This window comes from Canis lupus, chromosome 20 (genome assembly GCF_011100685.1).
Source record: "Canis lupus familiaris isolate Mischka breed German Shepherd chromosome 20, alternate assembly UU_Cfam_GSD_1.0, whole genome shotgun sequence".
Lineage (NCBI taxonomy): Eukaryota > Metazoa > Chordata > Mammalia > Carnivora > Canidae > Canis > Canis lupus.
In genome coordinates, this window is record NC_049241.1 from 51,216,122 (window position 1) to 51,232,797 (window position 16,676).

Sequence of the window (16,676 nt, forward strand, 5' to 3'; positions counted from 1 at the left end):
CAGCAAAAGCAGCAGCGACAGGGGGAGCAGAGACCCCATGGCAAAGGGCCCAGACTGAGGGGCCCCGCGCCAGGGAGCCAAGGCTGGCTCTGGAGATAAGCAGGCCTGCAGCCCCGCCTCCGCGGCTCCACCCAGAGACAGAGGCCCCCCCGCCCCCCAGGGCCTAGGAGCCCGCGGCGTGTGAGCCCCCCAGCCCCTCCCTCAGCTCAAGAACGGGATTCCAGACCTTTGTAAAAGCAAACGTCAGAGAGTTTTCTGGAGAGAGGGATCTTTAATTTTCGCTGGAGTCTCAAAAGGTCCTAACAAGCCCCAAATTTGGATTAGAGCCTCAGGGGTGGGCCTTGAACCGGCAGCCTTTTCTTGGGGGAGGAAGTGGGAGGTTGTGGCTGGAAAGAACTCCCAACTGGACATGACACCTCCCCTCCACTCACACAAGACAAGCGCCCACAGACAAGCTTTATTACTACAAGAGAGAAGCTTCCGGAGCTGGGACAGGAATCCTCGCCGGCCTCTTCTGCCAACTGCCTACAGGGCCCTCGTCTCTGCAGGAATTTGGGGCTGCCAGAGTGCTGTGTCCTTGTATGGTGCCACCGAGATGGAAACAGGACCAGGCAGGGACACATAGGGGTTGGGCAGTTTCATGGGACTCCACAGTTTAGCTGCCAGTGAGTGGTCATTCGTGTTCAGGCATGCCGCGATGTCATCGTGAGCACTAGCAGAGATGCGTATGGGGAGAGAGACGGCTAACAGAGGTCAGTGTCAGTGACGGGGGAGGAGTATGGGCTCAGTGGGTTGTCCCTGGGCATGTCGCCAACTAAACTGTATCACCATTGCCAGTCCTCCTCTGGAGGAAAGCAGCTTAGCCAATGGAATGGGAAATTCCAGCTCTGCTTGATCTTTTTGCCAGGCACTCCTGTGCAGTGCACAACTAGTACAACTGTACCTGGCAACCCTGAATTAGGTTAGACTGAGAGCTCCCTGAGGACAGGAACCTACGTTCCTCTTCCTTTACCGTTCTAGCCCACATAAAAGGCACTCAATAAATAGCTGGTAAAAGAACAAATTAATAAATATGTCATTATCAAAAGTTGAGGACAGTCAGTGGACAGCAGGGCATGGATCAGAGGAAGTATAGGGATATATGTTTCTGTGCTATTTCTGTGTGTGCAGGCCACTTCTATCTTAGGACTGTAGGGCCTCAGCACATGCAGTAAGGGTGAAGTTTCGGGGTTTCCCAGTTGGGCATCCCATGCTGAGTGTTCCGCTACACCCCCTCTACACAGGTCAGGCTTAGACGTCCATCAGAGTCATGCCCCAAGTCCTGCCCCTTCCTTGTGGCTCAGTCCTGAGGCTTCAGGTCAGGTGTGAGGCTTGAGGACCCTTAATGTGCAGGTGCCAGGACCCCAAATGCTGTCTGTATCCTGAGGCCTCTACCCTGTCCTCAGGCATCCTGGGAAGGTGAGTGGCTTGTGACCACCATTCATTATGGCACCGCTGCCAGTGTGACACTGCTGCCACCGAGTCGGGGGCAGAGGAGGAGGCTGGGTCCTGGCCCAGGTTCAGGGGGGCGTGGCCGGTGTGTTCAGCTTCATGGCAGCTGCCTCCTGGGCCTTCTGAAGCTTGTATTTCTGGATCTTCCGCTGGCGGTTATAGAGGTAAGCGGCTACACTCACAGTTCCTAAGATGACAATGGTTGTCACCAGGATGATGATAAGAATGTTGTTCTGGTGGTCTGTAGGGAAGACACAGAGGGTTGAGCTGGGCTCACTAACCCCTGCTCCGCCCAGCCCCAAACACCTGCACACTCACAGATCACGTTGATGACCACTTCTCGGGTGATCTCACCACGGGGGCTCCGGGCCTGACACAGGTAAGTGCCAGCAACCTCCCGCTTGACAGGTCTCAGGTCCCCGATGGGGAGCAAAGCATCATCCCCCTTCCGGTGACATTTCAGCTCAGGAACCGGGTTCCCCCAAGCTTGGCACTTCAGGGTCTGATGGGAGCCTTCCTCCCACGTCCAGTTTCCCGGACAATCCCTCTGGTCTAGTCGGGGACCATCTAAAGAAATACAGCAAGATAAAGGATGGGTGAGGGACCAGGACACCCTTTGCCACCTACAGCTGGAGGACTCAGGAATCCAGGGAGAGGGCTGGGGGGGCCCTCAGAGGGCAGGAGCTCATGGAGTCTTAGGGTAACCCCTAAGGATCATTGTCCAGTGGCCTCACTCACACAGGACGTGGAGCTCCCGGGTCTGGTTCTTTTGCAGCATGTGCCCAGCCACCTCCAGGGCAGCAGAGCAGGAGAAGCTGCGCCTGTTGTCGGCAGCGCTGGCATTTAGTTGGAACTGTGCCCTGGGTACTGCAAGCCCCGAAGGGAGCCCGCTCAGCGACATCACGACTCCAGCAGGGGCCTCACACTCCACAGTCACCGTAGTCCATTCTGAGACCTCTGGCTCACTCAGGGTCAGGTTGGGTGCCGGGAAGCCTGGGGACAGGCATACAGTGAGCACGACCCCTAGGACTGGTCCCACCCCGTGGAAGCCCCGCCCTGTCTGTCTTTACTTACTATAGAAGGTCACATTCTCCTGCCACCTCCGATTCTCGTCTCCCAGTGTCACCTCACACCATAGCTGCTGGGTACCCTCGTCTTCTGGGTTTGCTTTGACATTTGCCGTGGCCAAGAGGGAGTCCTTTTTGTACAGGACTGTGGAGTGCAGCCTCTCTTCTGCTAACGCCAGGTGGACTTGGGCCTCCGAAGCTGGGAACACCCCATCCAGAGTGCAGTCCACAGACCACTGTGTGCCCACTTCCACAATCGGGGGGGTAGCAAGGCGTGGGGGGGTCTCTGGCAGGACTGGAGAGAGAGGGTGGGTATGAACACAGGGGACAGGCAAGCTGAAGCCCTTTTCTGGGACATCCTCTTGCCAGAAGACTCTGGCCTGGGTCACCCCTATCCTGGCACACATGCTGGTTCCAGCCTTCTCAGAAGATCCTGCAGCTGGGGCACCCCATCCCAGACCACCCCACCCCAGTGGCCAAGTATATGCTCTTCCCAGAAGGCTTTGTAATCTAGGTCACCACCTTGGCGCCCCCACGACCAGAGGCCTCTCTCCCCCACACCCCAAGCAGGAACATCCCCTGAGCCCATCCTTGCTGGCAGCTCCCCAGGGCCTCACCAAAGGTTTGGAGCTGCCTGGGCGCCGAGCTGTTCTGGAACAATCCCAACCCTCGGTGCCTCAGGTCCAGGTCCGTGCGGCACGAGAAGTTGGCGAGGTGGTCCTCTCTGCCCACCGCCACCGTGAACGTGACCTCGGCGGGCTCCCCGACGGCCGGTTGCCGGCTCAGCTCCTCCTCCCCGCGGAGCAGCACCACCGCGAGGTTGGTCCGGGGCGCCCCGCCTGCCACCTGGCAGGTCATGGTGAGGTTCTCACCCACGGGCTGCCAGCGGGGTAGGGGTGCCAGCTCCACTCGCTCCGGGAACCCTGGGTGTTGAGGGGGCAAGGGTGGGGGGTGTGAGCTGGACAGCTGCCTGCTGCAGGGGGCGCTGGGGCGCCGGCTGCACCTGTTCCGGGAGCCCCGCCACTCTCCTCTCTTCACAAACACTCCCCAAACCACCTAAGCCAGACAGGAATGTTAAGAGCTTCAGGATAAACCCGTGGGAAGTCCCCAGGTGGCTGGGAAGGGGGCAAAACATTTCTTTATCCACTGCAGCATCTGAGAGTGAGAAGTGGAAAAGAAACTCAAAATCTATGGCCAGGAGTCCCGACAAATAAATCAGAAAATGTAAGCTTCCTTGCCCAGTAAAGATTTTTTTTTTTTTTAAAGTCCCCTGCTCCCCCTTCCTCTCACCTCCAGCACCAGCTGACATCTGCTACTCATACTGACATAGCTACTCAACCTGTTGACATAGGTTGACATAGCTACTCAACCTGTTACCCTCCTATGCCCCACCCCCCAGGAGGCCTGTCAGCCCAGGAGGGTGGGGGTCTTTGCTTTGCAGAGCAGCTCTCTACATTTACAGAAAGAATAAGTCTGACCTGCCCACACAGATTCGAGGCCTTTCAGAAGCCCCCTTTAAAGGGAAAGAAGGGGCAGCTCGGTGGCTCAGCGGTTTAGTGCTGCTTTCAGCCCAGGGTGTGATCCTGGGGACCCGGGATCGAGTTCCGCGTCGGGCTCCCTGCATGGAGCCTGCTTCCCCCTCTACCTGTGTCTCTGCCTCTCTCTCTCTCTGTGTCTCTCATGAATGAATAAATAACATCTTAAAAAATATAAAGGGAAAGAAGTTCCTGAATGTGCCATGTGAACCCTGGAAATGTCAAAAAAAAAAAAAAAAAAAAGGCAAGAATAACCCACAGGCACTCAAAATGAAACTCTGAATATCCCCTGAAAACACAACACGTGGGCTCAGGTTTTGCACGCCAGGGTCTCTGCTCCCAGTGAGGTAAGAAAATCTCAAGCCTGGGCTGCTGGTGAAAGTTGGGAAAGTCCACCATTCCTGTCCCAAGAGCCCCCACAGTGTCTCATGGCAAGGCTGTTAAGGTGTCCGGGGTCTGTGTTTGAGTCCTAGTTTTGGGGCCTTGGTGCCATGAGCTGTACGCGAGTGACTTCGCCTCTGGAATAGTTTTAGAAATCGAGCCTCCGTTTCCTGAGCTGTAAAATGGGTTATTGGAGGTAAGACTTGTATGGATCCATTTAAGAGGTAGAAAGAATGACTATAAATGGGCATGAGGTTTCTTTTTAGGGTGATGGAAATGTTCTAAGATTGTGATGATGCTTGTACAACTCTATAAATATGTTAAAATGTGTTGAATCGTACACTTCAAAGGGCAGACTTTGATGCTGTGTATATGACATCTCAGTAAAGCTGTTTGAAGAAATAAAAGGGTGAGAAACCCCTCAGACGTCCAGCGCTTACCTCTAAGCACCTGCTGCGAAAATGAGTTTGTAGAACTGCGGTAAACCTCAAACCTCGGCCTATCCCCACCCCCCAGGCCCAAAATGAAACTCACTTCTTTGAGCCCAGCTCTTTGCCTCTTAAGGCCAGACTGGGGGAGGAGGTCTGTCCTGCTGGTACCCTTCCCTGATCCCCAACCTTCGGTCCTGGTTACTTCACTCTTCAAATATTTGTCTGCCCTCCCTTCCTGTACCCAGCCACTGCCCACACATGTGGTCTGGACGACGTCCAGGCCAACTGCTGTCTGGCCTCCCATAAGATCAGCCTTCCACTATCGAGATCCCTGGCCTGCTCACACACCCTCCATGGCTCCCTATCACCCTGAGAGGGTCCCAGATCCTCGACCTGGCATTTGAGGTCCTGCCCACCTCAGCTCTAGCCACACCAATCTGCTGGTAATCAGCTCCTCCTAATGCCCCCCTCCCCTGCCCCCAGCATGTTTTCCCACTCAAACCTTTGTCTAGGCTGTTCCCTCTGTCCTGTGTGTCTATGGACTCCTACTCACCCTTGAGGCCCAGTTAGAGGTCACGTCCTAGAGGAGTTAACACCTTTATTCTTTCCAGAGAAAGCTCAGCCACCCTGGGGATCTTGCCTCATCTTTACACTGGGGGGGGGGCAAGGTCAAGCTAGATGGAGTGTCTCCTGGGGGACCCCCCTACTGCGTAACATCTGTTCCATTTGGCAGAGCTGGGAACTAAGGCAGAGTCTGGTATCCAGAGTCACAGGGAGAAATGTGGCAGAGACAGGACTCACACTCGGAGCACTGGGCTCTCCGCTATCAGGCCGAAATGGAGAAGTCCTTCGGGGAGGTTTGCCTGGGGTTTCACAGGCCACCCGGAATGTTTGGGGACTCCCCTCACCTGGCCAGGAGCTGCCCAAGCATGCTCTAAGTCACAAGCAAAGCTGCTACTTTCCCAAAGGCTTCCTTTGCCCAGGCACCATGAAGGTGGAATGTCCTTTTTGCCTTCACAGCAAAATTATACCCATGCAAGGAGGTCTCAGGGGAAAGTCACTCAACAAGGCATGTCCCCCACAGTCACCCAGTTAGTTAGGGCCATGCAGGGATTGGAACCGGAAGCTGGCTAATCCCAAAACCAATCGACCAGCTCTTCCTTTTTTTTTTTTCTTCCTTGTTTGCTTTGTTTTTTTTTCATCTGAACTTATTTATGGCTGATGGTGACAGTAAGTCTCACGGTGCAAAATGCCCAGAGTCAAAGAAGGCACATCGAGACGACTCACCCTCTGCCCTCTCCCAGAGCAGCCCTCCCTCAGCTTCTGTCCTCACGGCCAGCTAATATTGTCATTTCTTGCATTTCCTCCCACGACTCCTTCATGTGTCAACACTGGCACCCCTCACCCCACGGTGCTGCTCCTTAACACCCAGGATGGCATGCCACTCATTCTGGGCGTACCTCCCTTCTTCTCCTTGGAGTACACCCTTGGAGCTCATTCTTTTTTTTTGGGACACAGTAGCTTCCTCATTCTATTTTATTTTATTTTATTTATCTTATTTTCTTATTTTTTCTTATTTTTGCATAGCTGCATACTATTCCATCACACCGTCAAACTACAGTTGGTCTCCCCAGCTCCCTGCACCTGAGTGGCTTGCAAACATCTGCCCTTAATAAAACCACAGTGAAAAAGCACATCCTGCACCCCCCTCAGTACCCTCGTGGATGGGGACCCACGGAAGCCCGATTCCCAGGAGTGGGATTTCTATGTCAAAGCACGCACACGTACGTCATTTAGAGAACTGACACCCACTTCTCCGCTCAGGGTTACGCTTCCTGATCCTCCCACGCCGTCAGCAATGTCTCAGGACCGCCTGCTTCCCCACAGTCTTGCCAGCACAGCTGTTAGCAATTCTTTTGATTGTTGCCAATATGTGACAAAATGCCATCTCCGGGCTACTTTTAAATTGCCTCTCCTTTTAAAGAATCATATCTAGGGACGCCTGGGTGGCTCAGTGGTTGAGCGTCTGCCTTCGGCTCAGGTGGTGATCCTGGGGTCCTGGGGTTGAGTCCCGCATCAGGCTCCTGCTTCTCCCTCTGCCCATGTCTTTCCCTTTCTCTCTCTGTCTCTCGTGAATAAATAAGTACCTTCTTTAAAAAAAATAAAGAATCACATCTATGCTCTGTCACACGTTTAAAGAGGCCTAGAGGTGCTTGGGATGTACTGAATCTCTGTAATACGTGCTAAATGCACCCCAGAAAATTCCAGAAGGGCTTTCAAATGACAATGAGGCTTTCTCAAGACGGGCCCACCAGTTCTTAGGTGAGTCGGCTCTGGCCCCACCACCAAGCAACAAGGGCTGTCCCAGCCTGCAGGGACCCCCAGGTGCCCACCTCTGCCACCCAGCCTGCCTAATCCAGCCCCTGGACCCAGCCACTCACAGTATACGGTGAGGTGCATCGGAGCCATGGTCTGCTCATGACAGTTTGAGAAACATATCAGCTTGCTATCTTCTTGCACATCAGTCAGTTCAAAGAGCACCCAGTTGTCCCCAGAGGTCACTTCCGTCTTAGTCAACAGAGTCTCCAGGCCGAAGATGGAGGTCTGGTTGCATGAGGTACTACAGTTCACCTGCACAGAGCCTCCTCGGAGTATGATGGCTTCTGCTGGGTCCACGGACGTCTGGGCACCTCCAAGTCCTAGAACAAAAGGTGGAAGAGGAGCCAGGCATTAGACACTGGGTTCATCAACTGATCACCGATCACTGGGTACTCAGCCCGTGCTGGGGGCGGGGCACAGAGCCTTAAGCAAGACAAAACTCTGCCTTTGGTGTGGGAGACAGAAAAATTCATAGGCAAACAAGATAATTAATAACTGATGTTAATATGAACTTTGACAAAAACAAAACAGGGTGACAGAACGGACAGTGCCTTGGCAACAGGATAACATGTGAGTGATGAGAAGGGGCTGGCCATTCAGAGAACAGAGAAATTAGTTCCAGGCATAAGGAACAAGTGCAAAAGCCCTGAGACAGGGTAGCTGGAACAGAGTGAGTGAGGGGGAAGAGCTGGGAGAAATGAGGTCAGGAAGACCATGTGGGCAGGACAGGCCATGCCAAGGACTTGTTCTTCATCTCCAGGGCCATGGGAAGCCATGTAGGACTTCAGCAGAGGAGGAGAATGGAGTCAGAGTTCTTCTCCCTTCCAAGATGTGAGATAGAAGGGCGCTAGCCCTCCGGGAGGGGAGAGGTTCCAACTCAGCTGGCTCCCTACTCCCTCCGCCAAGTGGTCACCCCTCTCCAGGCCTCAATATCCCCATCTGTAAAGTGGATGAATACAGTCATCCCAGCCCCTGCTAATGCAACCGACTCATAGCACAGGGCACACAGTGAGGGGCTGCAGGGAAGAAGGGCAGCTGGAGTGGTTAGCTTCCTCAGACCCGGGGGGCCTCCGAAGCTGAAAAAAAGTCTGTCTGGGCCCATCCCTTCTATCCGTCCTCCTAAGATTCCTGTCCACTGCTTTGGGTGGGGCGGAGGCCCAGGGAAATCAGCGGCTCTGTGAGTTCTCCAAAAGTAATGTGATGGTTCCCATTTCACAGAAACGGTAAGGCTGGGAGAGGAAAGGTGACTCACCTAAAAAGCAGTAGAATCCAGATATCCAGACAGCATCGGGACTAGAACCCTTTGTCCAGCTGGGAACCACAGGGGGCCCTTTTCTAGGACGGCGCTTCCCAGCACCCGGCCACCAGGAGTGACCCACCCTCTCCTTTGTCCCTTCCCTCTCGCCTGGAGTCAGTGGAGGGGTCTTGCTCTCAGCCTCTGGTCCCTGGGCAAGACAGCCCTGGAATTCCCCTGAGCAGAAGCAGTCCCGGACTTCCCCAGGGGCAGGGGATGGGGAACAGAATGTGCATGTGTTGGGGGGTGGGTGCTGTCCCCAGCCTACTCAGCCTGGCGCAGACCCACCCCTCTGCCGTCTGACCGTCCCGGAGCCAGACGGGGCGTCGAGCCACCACGCAACCTTGCCGGGGAGGCCGCTCTTGCGTTCTCCTTTCTACAGCTGAGAAACTGAGGCTCTGGGAGGCTCAACGCCGAGCTTGAGGCCACCGGGCGAGGCGCGACGCAGGGCCTGGATCCGAACCCACCGCCGCTGTCCCGCAGCGGCCCGTAAACCGCTCCCTGAGTGCGATCCCGGCTTCTCCCGCGCCGGCCCGGACTCGGTCCTCCCGGTGCGCCCAGGGCGCAGCATGGACCCCGGGAGTCGGCGCGACGGCAGCCCCCCCGCGACTCACCTGGGAGCAGAGCCCCGAGGAGGGCCAGGAGCGCGGGCAGCGCGGGCAGCGCGGGCGCGGCGGGGCCGGGAGCCATCGCGGGCGGGCGGAGGCGGGCGGCGCGGTCTGCGCTCCCGGCGCGCGCGGGACCTTTTATAGTGGCCCGGCTGGGGGGGACAGGGGGCGGGGCCGCTTTCCCGGAAACCTCGCGGCTTCCCCTCCGGAAGGAGGGCTCTGGCGTTTCCGGACGGAGAGGGTTGGGGGCCCAGGTCGTGTGGTACCCCTAGCCGGCCGCTCGAGGGCTGGAATTTCCGAATTGAAGCAACGAGGGCCGCGGCTGCCAGCGCGCCCCGGGGACAGCTCCCGGCGCTGGGGCTCGCGTCGGGGCCGGGCTGCCCGGGGTTCTGCGTTGACGCGGCGCTAAGAGCTTTACTGAGGGCCGCAGACTCACCCTGGACGGTAGGGCCAGTGGCTGTGCCCGTTCCACAGAGCGGTAAACTGAGGCTCCGAGGTGCGAGGGGCCAAGTGTGACGCCCCGCCGCACGCAGGCCTCTTTAGCCCAGTGGAGGGGCCCCGGCTTGGGCGCGGGCCCAGGAATCCCGTCTGGGCGGTCTCGATCAGGGGTGCCCCTCCCCAAGGGACACGGCCCCCGCCGCATCAGCTGATTTCCCCGAGAAGCGGCAGGAACAGGCCCGGGCGTATTCTGGCGGCCGCGAGCCCTGGGGGTGAGGACTAGCCGCGTCATCACGTCCGGGGCCCTGCAGCCCCCTCCGATGGGTGCTTCCACCCCCGCGGCCTCGCTTCCCCTTTTGGTCTCCGCTGCGGGGCGTCTTGACCGCTTCCAGAAAAAGGAAGGAAGCCGCGTGGTCCCGACGCGCGGAGTCCACGGGCTCCTCGGGGGGACGCAGGCAGCAGACCTGAAATGCAGACGGGGCGCTCGGACCCTTGCCTGCCGCAGGGAAACAGCTCCCGGGCCCCGCTGGGGCGGGGAGAGGAGGCCGGCAAACCCCCAGCGCGGCGCGCGGCTGGGGAACCCGGAGCCCGGGCGCCCGCGCTGCCCGCGTGCGGAGCCCTGCGCCCGCCCGGTCCGCCTGCGCGCGCCCCGCCCCTGGCCTTGGCACCTGCCGCCGCGAGGCCGGGGGCCCTGGGGTCTCCCACGCCGGGCCGCGCCGCCTAAGGCTTCCTGTTGTGGGGCGCGCGCCGCGTCGCCATGGAGACCTCCGCGGGGCCAGGGAGGTCGCGCAGCAGAAGGGGAAGGGAGGGGGCCCCGGGACGTTCGGGCCCTTCCTCCGGAGGATGGGCTGCGAGTCACTGGACAGCCAGGAACGCGTCCCTCCCCCCGCCCCGATCGTTCCTAAGGAATTTCCACGGGGATCTTTCTCCGCGGGGTGTGGCGGGTGCTGAATTCCCGCCCGGGACTACTTGGGCAGCGCTGCGCCTCGACGGGCCTGGGAAAATCCTGTGCGGGGTGGGGTCGGGGAGTATTTTCCGGGGGATTTTTCTCGGCCTCTCCTCGGTGGGTCCCTGGACCCCGGGCCGAAGTGCGCGGGCCTCGAGCTCCTCCGCGCGGCCCAAGTCTTCCTTGCAGCCAGAAAAGGGGCCAATCTCTCTCCTCTCTCCCTACCTGCTGTGCAGTGTTTTACTGAGCGCCTGCTGTATACCAGGAATCCTTCCAGGTGTGCTAGCGACACAACAAGGATCAGAAAAGACAAAAATTGGGGCGCCTGGGTGGCTCAGTGGTTGAGCCTCTGCTTTTGGCTCAGGTCGTGATCCCGGGGGTCCCGGTATCGAGTCCCGCATCAGGCTCCCAGGGGGGAGCCTGCTTCTCCCTCTGCCTGTGTCTCTGTCTCTCTCTGTGTGTCTCTCATGAATAAGTAAATAAAATCTTAAAAAAAAAAAGAAGAGACAAAAATTTCGCCATTGTGCAGAGATGGTTTTATAAGGTGGGGGCGTGGGGACAGACAAGAAGCAAAAATAAAATATATGGGGTGTTAGCTTGTGATTAGTGCTGAGGAGAAATAAAACGAGAGGGAATAGGCAATGTGAGGGTTGATGAAGTTTTAAGTAGAGTACTCTGAGAAAGACTGAGGAGGTGACAGTTAAGCAAAGACCACAGGAGGTGAGAAGGGTGCTGTGACAGTATCCAGGAGGGAGTATACCAGACAGTACTGAATGTGCAAAGGCCCTGAGGTACAGAGAGCCAGGAGGCCAGTGTGGCTGGAGTGAAGTAAGGAAGGGACAAGGAAAGGAGGGCAGGGAGGAGGTGGTGCAGGGGACCTTTGTCAGCCTGCAGGGAACTTTGGCTTTTCCTCCCAGTGAAGTGGGAGTCATGGAGAGTTCTGAGTAGAGGAGGGACAGCCCTGACTCCAATGTTTACAGGCACCTCCCTGTGACTGCAGGATCTATGTTCTGGGAGCAGGGAAGACAGTGTGGAAGCTGGGAGGCGGGAGAGGAGATGGTCCTTCTGAGTAACGATGGGGCCTCCCCTGGGCAGTGGCCCTGGAGAAGTGGTCAGATTTGGCTTCCGTTTCGGTGGCAGGGTCAACTGCACTTGCTGGGACATAAGGACAGAATACTCAAGGAGGGCTTGTTGGTCTTGATATGAGCCCCTGGAGGGATGGAGAGACATTTCCTGAGACGAAGATGGGGTGGTAATGGGGGACAGGTTGCCAAGAGGAGCATCCATCTCCTGGTCTTACCCTCCCTTTGTGTTTCCTTGAGGAAAAGGAAAACAGATCCTTCTCAAGCCTTCACTGAAGTTGCCAGGAAGGGCAGGGCTTCCTCCAGGGTGCCAGGCAGTCTCGGGCAGGCCAATCAATGGTCACTGCAGGCCAGAGGCTGTGGACACAGAGCAGAAGTATCCACACCTCACTCTGTGGCATTGGGCCTGCCCTCTCTTCAGTCTGCGCTCTGGCGTGGCCACATGGCCCATCCTGACTGCTTCTTTTGTCTCTGAGCATTCTGAACATGCTGTTCCCCTGGCCCAGAATTTCTTTCCTACCATTTTTACAAAAGGCTCTTAGAGCATCTCATCCACAAACTTCTAACAGGATTAGGAGCAGACTGGGATTTGAATCCAGGCTCTGAAACTCACCGGCTATTTTCGTGTAAATTCTCCTCCAAAAGTAACCCCCGAAACAAAACTTGGTATTCAGGCAGTTTATCTGGGAGGCGATCTCAAGAAACACCTGGGATGGAAGGAGTCAGGAAAGGTGTGCATGAGTGGAGTTACCTTTGGGGTCACTGAGGTTCAGTCTAATGCCAGGCACAGGATTGGCATAGGTAGACTCTGCTCCAGGAATCTTAGCTCCCTCTAGTTCATTACTTCATTTATTTATACTTACTTATTTGAAATTTTTTTAAAGATTTTATTTATTTATTCATGAGAGACATAGAGAAAGAGGCAGAGATACAGGCAGAGGGAGAAGCAGGCTCCCTGTAGGAAGCCTGATGTGGGACTCAATCCCGGAACCCCGGGATCACACTCGGAGCAAAGGCAGACGCTCAACTCCTGAGCCACCCAGGAGTCCCTTTTTTAGTTATTTTTTTTATTTTTTTAAGTAGGCTCCACACCTAGTGTGGAGACCAACACGGGGCTTGAACTCAAAACGGTGAGATCAAGACTGGAGCTGAGATCAAGAGTCGAATGCTAGAACGCCTGGGAGGCTCAGTGGTTGAACATCTCCCTTTGACTCAGGTCATGATCCTGGAGTCCGGGGATCAAGTGCCCCATCGAGCTCCCTGGATGGAGCCTGCTGCTCCCTCTGCCTGTATCTCTGCCTCTCTCTTTCTGTGTCTCTCATGAATAAATAAATAAAATCTTAAAAAGAATCAAATGCTTAACCAACTGAGCCACACAGGTGTTCCAAACTTACCTTTTTTTTTTTTAATGGCCAAATGGCATTCCATTGTGTGTATATATATCCATTCCACTAATGGACAGTTAGGTTGTTTCTCTGTCTTGAGTATTGTAAATAATGCTGCGGTACCATGGAGGTGTAGACGCCTTTTCAAGATACTGACTTTGTTTCCTTCAGATAAATATCCAGAGGTTGGGCCACATTTATATATATATAAATGTTTAATTGAGACAAATTCACGTAATGTAAAATTTACATTTTTGCCTTTTTACATTTTTCTAGTATGTTCACAATCTTGCACCCATCACCGCTATTCGATTCTGGAATATTTCCATCACCCTCCCCAGAAACCTGGTACCCCCCTCCAATCCCCTTGGGCCCTGGCAACCACTGATAAACTGTCTTCATGGCTTTGCATATTCTGGACATTTCCTGTAAATGGAATCCCACACTCTGGCCTTTTGTGTCTGGCTTCTTTCCCTTAGCATAATGTTCAAAATGTTTAGCATAAAGGTTCATCCTTGTTGTAGCAACTCTCAGTACTTTTTCCTTTTTATGGCCAAATAATATTCCACTGCAATGGTATATCACATTTTGTTGATCCATTCATCAACTGACAGTCATGTGAGTCATTTGCCACCTTTTGGCTATCGTGAATAATGCCGCCATGAACACTGGCATACAAATATCTGCTCCAGTCCCTGTTTTCAATTATTTTTGGCATGCCTCATTTTTTTTAATAGAAGGATACTAATCCATTGCATGTAGATATGACATTTTGTCGATCCGTCCATCAGTTGATGGACATCTGGGTTGTTTCTCTCTTTTTGGCTGTCGTGAATCATCTTGCTCTGTGCATTCACGTCCAAGCTTTGGCATGAACATTTTTTTCAGTTCTTTTGGGAATACACTCAGAAGTGCAATTGCTGGGTCATATGGTAATTCCAGGTGGAACTTTCGAAGGAAAAGTGGACTGTTTTGGAGGAACAGCAGCTGTACCTTTTGACATTCTCACCAGCAATGCGCCAACATTCAAGACTTCCGATATCTCCACATCCTCGTCAATACCAATTTTGTTTTATTATTATTCCTGTTATTGCCATCCTAGTGGGTGGTGTGCCATTGTGGTTCCCCAGTCCTTCTGATCTGTCTAGCAGATGAGCCCAGGATGGTCCTGCAGCATTGGCAGCTGGTGGGGGCTGTGTGTGAGACAGCAGGTGTCAAGGATGCTGAGAGCCGCGGCCATGAGCCAGACACTTCTCGCAGGTGGCGTCTTAATGGCCTCAGCTGTAGAATGGGATGGTGACACACACCTCCAAGGCTGGGTGTGAGATTCCACTAACATAGTGGGTGTGCGGGGCTTGGCAAGCGCAGAGCGAGGGCAGGCAGGAATCGTCGTTCTCACTATTTGTCCTGTTTCTCAGGACCCAGCTCTGAGAATACCCCCCTCAAATTTCCCAGGCAGAAATACATGCTTCCTACAGATCTGGTTCATCCTGACATCACAGTTCATCCTAGCAACCCTGCGGGGGAGGGGTGGGTAAAGCAATCCAGGTTGTTTACGTGCCAGGCGAAACACGAGTCTGCTTCTCCTTCCATCCCCTTATTCTGTGGTGGAATCTCGCCCCACCCCTTGCTGAGAATTGCGCGCAGGACTCGGCCGAAGTCAGTATCACACTCAGATCTCTGACCTTGACTTGATGTTGAATGAAAGCCCTGGGTCAGACCCTGCCTGGCTGGAGGCCTCAGTGAGGAAGAAGGGCCTGGTCCCTCTGCTTGACCTTTCTATCTGCGTCGCCCATCTCACTAGCCTTTGGGTCCCTCCTGCCCACGTGCAGGAAGGAGAGGATGGGGGACAGGGCAGTTTTTCCTGGGCTGGTGGCTTTGCCCTCTTGGATGGCCTGGCAGTGTGTTCAAGTGGCACCCCTGGTGGATTTGGGGGGTATATGGGGGACTCTGAGGCTTTCTTTCCTAGAGACCCCTTTGCCAGAGTGGGGGCATCATTGGTCTGGGTTGGGACTCTTGTCTCAGCTCCACCCAGGGGGCCTCCATGCTGACCACCAAGAAGCAGACACCCTGGCTCCACCATCAGAGCCACCTGCCTCTCGCCCCCCACCCCCCACCCCGCCCTGTTCTCTGGGAGTCTGATCCCAGTCCTATTAAGATTTTAATAAAATCTTAAAAAACATAAAAACTAAGGTTTATTATAGAGAATTTCAAACACAGACAATAGCAGAGGATACATGATGAAGCCACATGTGCCAGCTTCCACAGGTCTGATGGCTGATTTTTTTTTAAATTTTTATTTATGATAGTCACACAGAGAGAGAGAGAGAGAGGCAGAGACACAGGCAGAGGGAGAAGCAGGCTCCATGCACCGGGAGCCCGACGTGGGATTCGATCTGGGTCTCCAGGATCGCGCCCTGGGCCAAAGGCAGGCGCCAAACCGTTGCACCACCCAGGGATCCCTATGCTTTTTTTTTTTTTTTAATGATTTTTTTAAAGATTTTATCTATTTATTTGAGAGAGAGAGAGAGAGAGAGAGAGAGAGAGAGAAAGGGAGTATGAGTGAGCAGTAGAGTCAGAGGGAGAAGCAGACTCCCTGATCAGCAGGGAGCCTGATGTGGGACTCGATTCCAGGACCCTAGGATCAGGACCTGAGTCAAAGGCAGACACTTAACCAGCCAAGCGCCCCAGGCACCCCTCTCACAGCTGATTCTTTTTCCAGATCTCACCTTACACCGCGTCATGGGATCAACTGTTGCTCTTCCCAGCAAGAGAAAAAAAAAAGTGCTAACCCTAGTAGTTGTAAATGAGTAAGATGAAGTTATCCGGGCAAGGGCTAACCCAATATGACCCGTGTCCTTATAAAAAGGGGAAATCTGGACACAGGCACATACCCAGGAACATGGCCATTCGAAGGTGAGGGAAGACCTTGGGTGATTACGAGCCAAGTAATGCCAAGGATTGCCAGCAAACCACCAGAAGCCAGGGGAGAGGGATGGGACGTCTCCGTCAGAGCCTCAGAAGGAACCAACTCGCCGACACCTTGATCTCGGATTTCTAGCTTCTTGAACCGTGAGACAATGCATTTCTGTTCTTTTAGCGCCCCAGCCAGTGGTACTCGGTTAAGGCAGCCCTAGGAAACTAATACACACACTGCCTCCTGATTATTTGGAAGCACATTCTAGTTATCAGATCTTTAAAAAAAATTTTTATTTATTCAAGACAAAGAGAGAGGCAGAGACACAGGCAGAGGGAGAAGCAGGCTCCATGCAGGGAGCCCAATGTGGGACTTGATTCCGGGACTCCGGGATCACGCCCTGAGCTGAAGACAGATGCTCAACTGCTGAGCCACCCAGGCGTCCCAGATCTTTTCTTAAGACTTATTTTTATCTTTTTCTTTTTAAGATTTTTTTTTTGTGTGTGAGAGAGATGGAGAGAGCCGTGTGCATGAGCGGGGGGAGGGGCGGAGGGAGAGAGAGAAGCAGGCTCCCCGCTGAGCAGGGGTGCTTGATCCCAGGACCCGGGGATCATGACTGGAGCCAAAGGCAGATGCTTAACCCATTGAGCCACCCAGATGCCCTAAAGATTTGAGAGACAGAGAGAGCCCGAATGGGGGGGAAGAGCAGGAGGGGGACTCTC

General features: G+C 54.6%; 1 protein-coding gene and 1 long non-coding RNA gene across 3 annotated transcripts; one reads left to right on the forward strand and one right to left on the reverse strand.

Annotated features, from left to right (window-relative positions):
• Positions 1-255: 255 nt before the first annotated feature.
• ICAM1 (intercellular adhesion molecule 1) lies at positions 256-9,280 on the reverse strand. The gene is given in 7 exon segments (NM_001003291.1): positions 256-1,732; positions 1,810-2,058; positions 2,230-2,484; positions 2,566-2,853; positions 3,176-3,481; positions 7,347-7,604; positions 9,193-9,280. Coding segments are annotated over 7 exon segments (1,605 nt in total). The 5' UTR covers positions 9,269-9,280; the 3' UTR covers positions 256-1,559.
• On the forward strand, positions 1,476-4,336 carry LOC119877329. 2 transcript variants are annotated; one of them, XR_005375132.1, is made up of 3 exons: positions 1,476-3,377; positions 3,711-3,782; positions 3,958-4,336. It is a non-coding gene; the product is annotated as an uncharacterized LOC119877329 (long non-coding RNA). The 2 variants fall into 2 exon arrangements; XR_005375131.1 differs by having other exon boundaries at positions 4,049-4,336.
• Positions 9,281-16,676: the final 7,396 nt, after the last annotated feature.